At 45.5% G+C, this 13157-nt stretch overlaps 1 protein-coding gene across 1 annotated transcript in view; it reads left to right on the top strand.

Annotated features, from left to right (window-relative positions):
* POMT2 (protein O-mannosyltransferase 2) overlaps nucleotides 1–13157 on the top strand; it is a 47739-nt gene that overhangs the window by 878 nt on the left and 33704 nt on the right. The window contains exon 2 of the mRNA XM_025391801.1: nucleotides 8671–8755. Coding sequence (XP_025247586.1) covers nucleotides 8671–8755 — 85 coding nt within the window. The remainder of the gene's footprint in view (nucleotides 1–8670; nucleotides 8756–13157) is intronic.

The raw sequence follows: 13157 nt of genomic DNA, 5'->3' as shown, positions 1-13157 counted from the left end.
CAAGGACAGTTTGGGTGTTCAGGTATGGTTGCAAAAGGATTTTAAGAGGCAGAACTCTTCCTGTGAGAAGAGATTTATTTTCTTAAAGGTTTTAGCTTGTACTATCCAGATACTGGATGTCAGAAATGGAACTCTTTTTTTCTTTTTCTTTTTTTTTTTTTTTTTTTGAGACGGAGTCTCGCTCTGTCGCCCAGGCTGGAGTACAGTGACGCGATCTCGGCTCACTGCAAGCTCTGCCTCCCGAGTTCATGCCATTCTCCTGCCTCAGCCTCCAGAGTAGCTGGGACTACAGGCGCCCACCACCACGCCCGGCTAATTTTTTCTGTATTTTTAGTAGAGACGGGTTTCACCGTGTTAGCCAGGATGGTCTTGATCTCCTCGTGATCTGCCCGCCTTGGCCTCCCAAAGTGCTGAGATTACAGGCGTGAGCCACCGCGCCTGGCCCAGAAATGGAGCTCTTTAAGCAAAAAGTAGGCAAGAAAACAGACTGTGAGGGTTGCTTTATTTAGAAATTAATAAATTAGCCTGTTATTGTGTCGTGACTGCTGGCAGAAGATGAGACTCCTGGGTTAGAGACAAAGGACCTTATTACGGGAAAGAGGATGCATGTTAGAAGCAGTTGCCCTTGCCATCCAAGTCCCACAGGGTGACGCTATGGGTTTAAATGGATGACTGTACAGGCAGTGGGTTGCATCCAAGTGAAGGAACGACAAGCTTGGAAAATCTGCTGTTTTATAGACGGCAGTACGCAGACCTCCTCTTTGTCCTGGAGGGAGACACTGCCTCTTCTCTCAAGGTTGCATGCTGCAAACACAACCCTGAGAAATGGCCCAAGTGCGTTGCAGTCAGGGCCTTGCATTCTTGGTATACCCAGCATGATGTGTAGAGGCACGAGCAATCTGACAGCCTCTCTCACTCCTCGATTCTGCAGTCTTGGCTTCTAGCAGATTTTCACATGAATATACAACTCCCCTGGCTACTCTGATTAACCTGGCTGACAGAGGCAGGGACCAAATCTTTTCAGTTTGTCCCTTACAGCATTTAATTAAGGTTGTTGTCAATGGGACTCTAAGCAGCAGAATAAGGCCAGTTTACAGGATTTACCTCAACCATGCCCTCCAGAGTCCTGAATTCAGCCACATGTGAATAAGTCCTGGGGGCACCAAGGAATCTTATTTCAGACATCTGGTCTATTAACCACTGTGACCTGTGCACAGGAGTTCAGATTGATCTCTGATCTTTGTAATTACAGTAATTACAATAGCCCTCTACCCTTGTAAAAAAAAATTGTAAGAAAGTAACTACCAGGCCAGGCACGGTGGCTCACGCCTATAATCCTGGCACTTTGGGAGGCCGAGGTGGGCGGATCACCTGAGGTCAGGAGTTCAAGACCAACCTGGCCAACATGGTGAAACCCCGTTTCAACTGAAAATACAAAACTTAGCCGGGCATGATGGCGGGTGCCTGTAATCCCAGCTACTCAGGAGGCTGAGGTGGGAGAATCACTTGAATCTGGGAGGCAGAAGTTGCAGTGAGCAACTTTGCATTCCAGCCTGGGCAACAAAGTGAGACTCCGTCTCAAAAAAAAAAAAAAAAAAAAGTAACTACCATGATTAATGGAAAGATATTTTGTGACCCATTCTTCCTTACACTAACATATTACTTGAAGGAGTGCAGGCCACTCCAGGATTTTTGTTAGATTTTTATTTGGATCACCATCAAATTCGATTACCATTACAGTGGTTTAAACCACATGGGCAGTGTCACTGAATAGTTGCAGCCTCAATCACTAGACAAGGCATAACCTAAGGAAGGCCCCTAGGATCTCAGGAGAAGCATGTGATTTGTATCAGCCGGTTTGATAGAAGGTTGTGCTGATCTGTGTGTTTGCACACCTGTGAGGGAGGTCTGTGTTTGGGAGTTGGTGTTGATGTCATCAGGCACGTGGGAATAGTTCAAGACTGGCCATGTCCATGTGAGTTTTTGTTTTCTTTTTTTATTTTCTTTTTTCTTTTCTATACTGACCTACTATATAAAGTTTTTTGTTTTCATAGTGAGATGACAAACTCAGCCACAGGTCGGATTGCCAGCCACAGTTGCTGCTTGACTTAGGTGGACCATATGAATGTTTGCCAGGCTTTGGTGCCTGTTAAACAAAGAGAACATTGTTTCCCTTCTCTTTACATCTCCAGGGGCCTAAGGTGTTCCTTCCCCAGATGCCAGGATTGTTTCTTTCCTTCCATTGCTACATAATTAGTGTGTCCTACCCTAGTACCTATAACTTCACCTTTTCTCCATTTATTCAATATCCAGACCTTTTAATACCCAAGGGCATTGTTAGAAAATTGACAGAGGCCCATTATGTCTTCTACCTTGACACATGTGGGCCACTGTAGGGGGACTTTAAAACCACTGTACCCAACCAAATGATCATTAACTTTATGCTGTAGCACCAGGCCATTCCAACAAGGCAATCTAGTGACTGAACTAGAATTAAGTCCGAATTACATAGATAGCCTCCTCCTCCCAGCTGATCTGGGCTTTCTGTAAGGCAAAAGATGAACCATGGCCAGAAATGGTCAGGGAAGAATCTTAAATTTTCAAAATAGGTTTATATAACCCTCCACCCCTTTTTCCTGATCATTACCCAGTTGGTAGGCAAAAGGAGATGAACCCTTTCTGAGAATGGCTGCCTTAGGTGACCAAACTGCTTCACTAAGGTGTGCAGACCGGGAGGAGGTTAAAAACAGAGTCAAAAATCTTTTTGAGTTGATCTTTGAGGGAACTATTCAGTACTTGACAATATCATGCCTGTGGATGGTAGGGAATGTGGGAGGTCCATCGAAATACCTTGGCTATTGACTGTTGACACTGTTGGGTGGCCGTTGTGACAAAAAGATATGCCACTGTCAGACTGTAGATGGTTTGGAAAGCAGAAAACCTGGCAGAGCTTAGTTCCAAGGGCCACAGTGGTATACACAGCGTCAGATGATTGAACTGGAAAAGCAACATCAGCACTGCAACCTGAAAAAGTATCAGCAGTAGCAAGGTACTGTGAGAGCCTGGGAGAAGGGAACAAAGTCCTAATGTCAGTCTCCCAGGAGCAGGTGGGGTCAGTGCCCCTTGCAACGTGGTTTCCTTTACTGCAAGACAAGCAGGCCAACTTTTGGCAGGAGTTACAAGTCTGGCACGCAGTAGTGGCTTCTGCCTCAGAAACATGTAGTCCCTTACATTGTGCCTGGTCCACGATGGTAGATGTTTCCATACCTGTTGCATGAATCCAGGTGGCTATGGCCGCAGTCTTGGTGGTGCAGGCTGGATCAGCAGTTTGATCCCAGTTAGTCTTATGAGAGTACCTGCCCTTAGTGTGGGCACCTACATGAGTGATCCAGTCTGTCCTCATGGCAGGCAGCCATGATGTGTTCACAGTTCTCACTTTCATCTCTCAGTATTTAGTCTTCCAAGTGGCATACCAAGTGCTTCAATCCTTACTGCCGTCAGCCATCCAGAGTTGTCATTGGGGCTAAGTGCCTGGTGGGTAACATCAGTTTTTAACTCAGCCTAATCATTGGTGAGCCAGGCCTAAGCATTTAGAGGAACCCTTGTGAATCAGGGCCCTACTGAACCAGCAGCTCGGCTTCAGGCAGTGGAGAAGGTTGTTTCTCCCAAAGTGGGAGCTGACACTTCTTCACGGAAAACCAAGATGCCTCTAGGGCCAGCCTGGCTATACTCTTTTTTTTTTTTTTCCCAAAGAGATGAGGTCTGACTTTGTTGCCCAGGCTAGAGTGGAGTGGTACAATCATAGCTCACTGCAGCCTCAAACTCCTGGGCTCCTCCTGCCTCAGCCTCCTGAGTAGCTGGCACTACAGGCACGTGCCACCACATCCAGCTAATTGAAACAAATTTTTTAAGAGATAAGTTCTCACTATGCTGCTAAGGCTGGTCTTGAACTCCTGGCCTCAAGCTATCCTCCTGCCTCAGCCTCCTGAATAGATGGGATTACCAGCTCTATTCTTGAATGTACTATTTCCATGGATCAGTGAGGCTTGTAAACCCTTCCTTTGTTATCAGTAGATTCCCACTGACCCACTCCAAAGTGGGAATACTAGGCCAGGGAGTCCTGAGGCCTCTATGGGTCTGGCAATCAATTTCAAAGCGTTGAGTAGTTAACTAAGAGGTTAATAGCTGCCCTTTTAGAAAGGGTGTGCTTGGTACCTATGTCCAGCAGGTGGCACTGTGATTCTGGTGCATGGCTCTCAGTACGCCAACAGCCAGGAAGTTTTATTTTATTTATTTATTTATTTATTTATTTATTTATTTGAGACGGAGGAGTCTCAGTCGCCCAGGCTGGAGTGCAGTGGCTTGATCTTGGCTCACTGCAACCTCTGCCTCCTGGGTTCAAGCAATTCTCTGCCTTAGCCTCTCGAGTAGCTCGGATTACAGGCGCCCGCTGTCACGCCTGGCTAACTTTTTGTATTTTTAGTAGAGACAGGGTTTCACTATGTTGGCCAGGCTGGTCTCAAACTCCTGACCTCAGGTGATCTGCCCGCCTTGGCCTCCCAAAGTGTTGGGATTACAGGTGTGAGCCACCGTGCCCAGCTGCCATGAAGTTTTTAAACCTGTGATTTATTTCCTTTCCCTTCCAGGGATGTGGATTTTTATCTTCTGGACCACCAGGAGAGGACAGGATCACCTGTCTACACACAGCAGCCCTTGCACAGGATAATCCTCTTTGACACTTAGGGGATCAGTATCAGCTATACATTTAACACTGGAAGCCACAGGAATAGTACACTGAAGAGGCCCAAAGAGCTCTGCCTGGAATGTCACTTTAACTTCCCTTCCCTACAGGGAGCATGGCTCAAACATTACCAGTTTAATCTGGACACTTTTTCCCCTTGAACTAATGCGTCTAGAAGGCCCTTGAACTAATGCGTCTAGAAGGCTATGGTGACAGCAAGCCAGAGATTTTGCCATTTCCCAGTTGGAGAGTGTGGCGGTGCTGGATGCAGGAAGTGAGGAGAAACTTTTTCTCCTCCTTTAGCTGTTCGCTAGGCTCAGCAGCATGACCTCCCCAGTGTTGCTCCCCGAGGGTTAGGACTAAAGCGCTCCCTCTAGTCCTTGTGCACACTGCTACAGCTCTCCCTGCAGTTCTGAGTGTCTGCAGTAACCTCTGTGCCTAGCACATCCTCCCCGCCATGAGACACGGTAGAGTGGAGATGTGGGACCTCATATCCAGCAGAGCCCTGAGTTTGCCCCTCTCCTCCCTGGGGCTCTCCAGCATTGGGGCTCTCCAGCATACTAGGATGGGTGTGTGTGACCTTCAGTCCCCTTTAATCATCTCAGTCTTTTTTTTTTTTGAGACGAGTCTCGCTCTGTCGCCCAGGCTGGAGTGCAGTGGCGCAATCTCTGCTCACTGCAAGCTCCGCCTCCTGGGTTCACGCCATTCTCCTGCCTCAGCCTCCCGAGTAGCTGGGACTACAGGCGCCCGCTACCACGTCCGGCTAATTTTTTGTATTTTTTTAGTAAAGACGGGGTTTCACCATGTTAGCCAGATGATCTCGATCTCCTGACCTCGTGATCCACCCGCCTCAGCCTCCCAAAGTGGTAGGATTACAGGCGTGAGCCACCGTGCGCGGCGCATCTCAGCCTTCAAAGCAGCTGCGGTTGTGGTAGAGTGGGAGGGATCGTGGGACATAAACTGAGAGAGTGGCTCTGAGCCAGAAAGCAAGGCATATTTGTATTTACTTTTGGCTTGAGTACACAGCTCCCCCAAGGATCTTTCAGTGTTTTCATTTTACTCAAAGTTCTGTCTTATATAGCAGGGTCCTATTGCCGCACCATTTGTTGAAGCGTTGGAGACTTGTTGATTGAGCAGCTGCATCCATATTGCCTTTTGGCAGGGGCTGCTGAGCTTGCTGCCATTGTCATGATCACTCCTCTTCCTCCTTTTGCCCAGACCACAGGGCAATAACCAGGGTGACATTCAATGGCTTGTTTCAATCCTACCTCTTTCCATCAGTCTCTGTAATAGTGGGACAGTGGGGGACTCTTACTACCCCATTGCCGGCCCATGGAGGCCCTCATTCTTTCTCTTACGGAAGACTATGTCTCTCCTCCTCCTATGCTTGTCTCCACATTGTCAGGGGCTCGGGATTTTATCTTAGCTACTTACAAGCTAATAAGTTAGCCTGTCACTGTTGTTTGCATGCCGAAAGAAGACAAAGTCTTGGGTCAGAGACAAAGGACTTTATTTCTCATGGCACAGCAAGTGGGATGTGTATCAGCATGTTGGCATCAGTTTCCTTTGCCCCTAAGTCCCACGTGGTGCTGAGGGACTGGATAAATGCTTGCACATGCAGAAGGTTGCATCACAGCTGAGTAATATTAAGCTTGGGAAATCTGCTGTTTTATGGCAAGCAATAAACAAGACAGCCCTCTGTCTCAGAGAGAGATACTAACTCTTCCCTCAAGGTTGTTTACTGCAAACATAACCTTAGAAATGACCTCGGGAAAGATGGATCGGGACATTGCATTCTTGGCATACCCTGAAAGGCCTGGAGGAGCACAAGAGAGCCATGGAGGACTGTCTCTGCTAACACAAGCAATAAAAGCCAGGAGGAAATATGAATATTACAACTGGTTTTACTTGGGAAACTTTTGAAGTAAAAATCTGGAGCCCAGGCCGGGTGCGGTGGTTCACACCTGTAATCCCAGCACTTTGGGGGGCTGAGGCAGGTGGATCACCTGAGGTTTGGAGTTCGAGACCAGCCTGGCCAACATGGTGAAACCCCATCTCTACTAAAAATACAAAAATTAACCAGGGGCATGGTGGTGGGCACCTGTAGTCCTAGCTACTTGGAAGACTGAGGCAGGAGAATCGCTTGAACCCGGGAGGTGAAAGGTGCAGTGAGCCAAGATTGCGTCACTATACTCCAGCCTAGGCAACAAGAGTGAAACTCTGTCTCAAAAAACAAACAAAAAACAAAACAACAACACAAAACTGGAATCCTTTTGTTAGTATGTTCCCAAACAGATTTAAAAACTAGGACAGTTTAAATAGGGTCCAGCAGGGATGGTACTTTATAGTCTACAGAATTCTCTCACATGTGTTACCTGAGTTGAGCTCTAAGGCCTCCCTGGGAGGTGGGCAGGGCAGATAATATTATTGTCTTAGTTTTGTAGATGAGATAAGAGGAGTAGAGAGAATGAGTGATTTTGCCAGGTTGTGCCATTAGTTAGCAGTGGAGCTGGGACTGGATCTCTCTTTCTGCAAATCAATTTTGTTATGCCGCTTTGAAGTTATTTCTCTCTTTGACCTTACCATGCCAGTGTCCTCATCACGTGTCAAGCAATGTGTTTAGCAGGTGCTGAAATAGACCTATTCTTTTGCCTATCTTGGACCCACCGAGTAAGATATAGAAAGAACCCTAGATTTTTAGGTAAAGCATGTTTTCCCTTTATGTAGTAGGTCACTAATGACTGCTCATGACCTGGGGAATTGATGACTACTAGAAAGTAACTCTTCTTTTGAGCTGCAGGGAGAAAATAACAAATAGAAAAGGCCAGGCTCTGCTGGATGACTTGGCTGCCTTCCCAAAGCCCTCATGTATGGTGTAGAAAGGTGTATGTGCTTGTATAAAAGAGGACTTTGCATTGTGTTTGAAAGCCTGTTTATTCAAATCGCTTATTTACTTGCAAAATAACTTAAGCAGTGAGGATAGGTTTTAGATGTGGTCTTAATTTAGTAAGAAAACCTTCAACTTTTATATACTAGTTAGTATAAGATCAGCCAGATCACAGTTAGCAGCTTACTTGTCACAGGGTTGCTGAGCAAAGTGAGACTCCTGTGACAATCATGGTTTATAGTCTCAACCCTGACCAATAGCCTGACAATGTCGTAATGGACCTTGTAATAGCAAATGTTGTCTCAGAAGTCAACAGACTTGGAAGAAACTTTTTTAATTTAAATTTTTGTTTACACTGGCTACTTGGAGACAAGAAAACTCTTTTTTTTTTATTTTTTTTATTTTGTTGAGATGGAGTCTTGCTCTGTCGCCCAGGTTGGAGTGCAGTAAGTAGCGCCATCCTGGCTCACTGCAAGCTCCGCCTCCCTGGTTCACGCCATTCTCCTGCCTCAGCCTCCTGAGTAGCTGGGACTACAGGCACATGTCACCACTCCCGGCTCATTTTTTGTATTTTTAGTAGAGACGGGATTTCACCGTGTTAGCCAGGATGGTGTCGATCTCCTGACCTCGTGATCTGCCCGCCTCAGCCTCCCAAAGTGCTGGGATTATAGTTGTGAGCCACTGCGCCCGGCCAGAAGAAAACTCTTACTACAAACCTTTCCATATTATGAGAAAACTTCTTGTCCTTTTAAAATAAATAGAAACTCAAGATACAGAGTAAGTATATGTATATTTAACTCAATTGGTAACTGGCTGGTGAATATTTGCTCACCTTTCTCATCTATCTAAATGAAGACCGGTGGCTAGCTTGATGTCTTTCTTCCTCAAATCACTTGTGTCAAAAGATTTTTTTTTTTTAATCCAAACTTTTGCATTAATTGTTTGAAATGCACAGCCTTTAATTTTAACCATGCTTTATTAAGGCCATTTGGATTTTATGATAATTTTAAAATTCTTGTTTTTCTTTCTGTGTTTCCTTTAGTTGGGATGAGACTCACTTTGGAAAAATGGGAAGTTACTATATCAACCGTACGTTTTTCTTTGACGTGCACCCGCCTCTGGGAAAGGTGAGCAGTGTGGTGAACAGCAGCTCTCTGGTCCTGGAGGATCGTTCCTAAGGGCTGGAGCCACATCTTGATTTTGGATTTGGGGCTTGTAGAAAGAGTTTGGGACTTGTAGAAAGAATTTTCTGATGTTTCAGACCAGCTACTTTCATGGAAAATCTTTGGTGTTTTTTAAAGGGTCCTCTGGGCTCGGAAATGGAAAGAGGGCCCATCAGCTGAGGGAGGGATGAACAAAAGTGTGGCACAGCCATACAGTGGAATACTATTTGGCCATATAAAGGGATGAGGTTCTGATACGTGCTACAACATGGATGAACCTAGAAAACATGCTAAATGGAAGAAGCCAGACACAAAAGGTTACATACCCTGTGATTCCACTTATATGAAATATCTAGAACTGATAAATCCACAGAGACACAAAGTAGATTAGTGGTTGCCAGGATCTTGGGGAGGGAGGATTAGGCAGTGACTGCAAATGGGCGTGGGGATTCTTTATGGGGTGATGACATGTTATGGAATTAGGTAGTGGTGATGATTGCACAATCTTGTGAATATACTTAAAACCACCCATTGCACACTTTAAACTGGTGGATGTTATGTTATGTGAATTTGTCTCAATTTTAAAAAAGAAAAAAGAAATAGGAATACACTGCATGAAGCAGAAAGAGCTCAGGAGGCTGATGTCCACGTGGGGCTGACTTCTTTCTCCCTTCCCATGCCCAGCATACACATCGATCTGTTTCTCTCACATGTTTTGCCATTAGAAATTCCACCAATTAGAATTCACTTTACTCTTTTTGTGTTTGTTTGTTTTGAGACTGCCAGTTTGTTTCATGCCACCCAGGCTGGAGTTCAATGGCACAATCTTGGCTCACTGCAACTTCCGCCTCCCAAGTTTAAGTGATTCTCTTGCCTCAGCCTCCTGAGTATCTGGGATTACAGGTGCCGCCACCATGCCCGGCTAATTTTTGTATTTTTAGTAGAGACAGGGTTTCACCGTGTTGGCCAGGCTGGTCTTGAACTCCCAACCTCAGGAGGTCCACCCACCTTGGCCTCCCAAAGTGTTGGGATTACAGGCATGAGCCACCACGCCTGGCCCATTTTAGTCTTTTAAAAACAAAAATCTCTGAGAAAGCTCTCAGATTAGCTCTGGAATTCACGCAAGGCTTTCTTCCTAACTGGAGACTGAAATCTTGGGCACCAAGGGGACAGGAATTTTCCTGTGAGGAAGTGAGGAGGGATTTTGGAGCATATAGTACTTGGGGGATAAAGGTGGGAGCAGGAAAGCCAGGAGGAGGCAGGGATAATAATCTTTTATCAAAGATCACAAAGATCACCTATGGTTGGGCTTAAAGAAGCATGAGAGCAAGGGCCCAACAGGGCGGAGGGGTGGAGAGGGAGATAGAACAGGTAGCCTATTTCAAAACTGGCTCTGAGCCCAAGAAAAGTGTAGAAAGTATTATGCCTCTTCCTATCTCTTTTATACTATAACAACAATAACTATACTATAACAACAATAACAAGAACAATTAAAAACATTTATTCTGTTCTGGTCACCTTAGAGGCATTATCTCATGTAAGCCTCAGAACAACCTTATAAAGTAGGTATTGTTGCATCCCCATTACACAGATGGGGAACTGAAGGCAGATAAGTAGTTTGCCATAGGGAACCAAGCTAAAAGTGGCAGAATCAAGATTCAGACTGGCGTAGAGCCTGCTCTCTTAATCGTGACACCACACTACCTCGCAAACTTGCCTTGGCTCTCTCCTCAGACTACATCTGTTACTACCATAGAATTAAGCAACAGACGTGTTGAGTATTTGCATGGAGCTCGCCTGGGAACGAGACTTCTGATGAAGATTTTTCATAGGAAACCCAGCCCAGTGTTTCTGTGGGGACAGCTTATTCTTTTTTGGAGTTTTCCTGGTGCTCAGCGCACTGTGGACATGTGCACAGGACTGGCTGATTTGTTTAATTTACCTAAGCCTTAGGCCAGGCGCGGTGGCTTACGCCTGTAATCCCAGCACTTTGGGAGGCTAAGATGGGCAGATCACCTGAGGTCAGGAGTTCGAGACCAGCCTGGCCAACAGGGTGAAACTCCATCCCTACTAAAAATACAAAAATTAGCTGGACATGGTGGCACACGTCTGTAGTCCCAGATGTTTGGGAGACTGAAGCAGGAAAACAGCTTGAACCTGGGAGGTGGAGGTTGCAGTGAACCAAGATCACGCCGCTGCACTCAAGCCTGGGTGACTGAGCAAGACTCCATCTCAAAAAAAATAATAAAATAAAATAATAATATACGTAAGCCATGCCTTCCTCACATCTCCTTGCCCGTGTGAAGGGAGAAGTGTGAGGGTTCTCAGGCTGCCCTCAGGGAGTGCATCTGCACCCCTAATTTATCTCGTGTTCTGTCTGGTTGAAAGAGAGTGATGAGCAAACTGGAAACCTGTGAAAGGGCACAGTAGCTTCTGCAGGTTCTGAGGCCAAGCCAGTCAAGGAATCAAAACCCCTCCAAGTGGCAAGCAGGAATTTTTTTCCTTCGCTACTGAGGCCGAGACCCGCTGCTTCACATTGGCCCCCAGCCCTGGGCATCTGGCAGCTCCAGTCCTACAGGAACTTAAAACATAAAAAAGCCTGCACATAGCAGAAAATGCAGTCAGCACAGAAGGAAGTACGAGGTCAGAAGCCTCCTTCAGAAGGTGTCAGAAGCCACCACATTTCTAGTCCACAGAGGTAACCACAGTCATCTTTGTCAATAGTTTCTTATATTTCTCTAACAATTTTTTATGCAAATAAAAGCGTGTATGTTTTTATATATGTACATATGAACAACACATATATACACACAATTCTTTTTAAAAACTCAAATGGGATAAGACTATAATTGTTCAGCAACTTGTGTTTGAAACATGATATATCTTCTTTCCACATTAGCATATGAAGATGTGCTTCATTCTTTTTAATGGTCGTGTGTCATTCTGTTATGTAGATGTGCCATAAGTATTTACGCCTCTTCAGTTGGTGGGCGGCATGTAGGTTATTTCCAGTTTTTAGCCATTACAAAAGATATTGCAGTGAACATCCTTGTACATATATCGTTGTATAGTTGTGAAGGTATATACGAAAAATTCCCAGCAGCCAAGCTAAAAAATCAAAGAATATACACATTTAAAATTGAGTTAGATATTGCTAAGTTTTCCCGCAAAGATGTTGTAATCATATATATTCCCACCAACAGTGTATGACAGTGTTTTCTTCCCCACATCATTGCCAGCACTGGTATGATCATACTTTAAAAACTTTGTTGGCCGGGTGCGGTGGCTCATGCATGTAATCCCAACATGGGATTTGGGAGGCCGAGGCGGGTGGATCACCTAAGGTCAGGAGTTTTTGAGACCAGCCTAGCCAACATGGTAAAACCCCGTCTCTACTAAAAATACAAAAATTAGCCGGGCATGGTGGCAGGTGCCTGTAATCCCAGCTACTTGGGAGGCTGAGGCAGGAGAATCGCTTGAACCCGGGAGGCAGAGGTTGTGGTGAGCCGAGATCGCGCCACTGTACTCCAGCCTGGGTGACAAGAGCGAGACTTTGTTTCAAAAAAAAAAAACTTTGCCAATTGGAGAGTAAAAAATGACATGTCACTGTTTTTATTTGCATGGCTGTATGAGTTAGGTTGAACATTTTTTCATATGTTTATTAGCCATTTGTATTTTGTTTTCTATGAATTTGCCATATTTTCTAGTAAGTTATTCATTTTTTTTCTGTTGATTTGAAAGAGTTGTTTAGTTAAGAAATTAACTTGGGGCCAGGCGCCTTGGCTTACGCCTGTAATCTCAGCACTTTGGGAGGCTGAGGTGGGTGGATGATGAGGTCAGGAGTTCAAGACCAGCCTGGCCCACATGGTGAAACACCGTCTCTACTAAAAATACAAAAATTAGCCGGGCGTGTTGGTGGGTGCCTCTAATCCCAGCTACTCGGGAGGCTGAGGCAGGAGAATCGCTTGAACCTGGGAGATGGAGGTTGCAGTGAGCCAAGATTGTGCCATTGCACTCCAGCCTGGACAACAAGAACGAAACTTCTATAAAAAATAAAAAAACAGCTGGGCGCGGTGGCTCATGCCTATAAGCCCAGCACTTTGGGAGGCTGAGGTGGGTGGATCACCTGAGGTCAGGAGTTCAAGACTAGCCTGATCAACATGGTGGAACCACGTCTCTACTAAAAATACAAACAAAAAACTAGCTGGGCATGGTGGCAAGTGCCTGTAATCCCAGCTACTCTGGAGGTTGAGGCAGGAGAATTGCTTGAACCAGGGAGGAAGAGGTTGCGGTGAGCTGAGATCGTGCCATTGCACTCCAGCCTGGGGGACAGAGCGAGACTCCATCTCAAAAAAAAAAAAAAAAA

This window comes from Theropithecus gelada, chromosome 7b (assembly GCF_003255815.1).
Source record: "Theropithecus gelada isolate Dixy chromosome 7b, Tgel_1.0, whole genome shotgun sequence".
In the NCBI taxonomy this organism is placed as follows: domain Eukaryota; kingdom Metazoa; phylum Chordata; class Mammalia; order Primates; family Cercopithecidae; genus Theropithecus; species Theropithecus gelada.
This window is presented reverse-complemented; position numbering and strand designations above follow the sequence as displayed.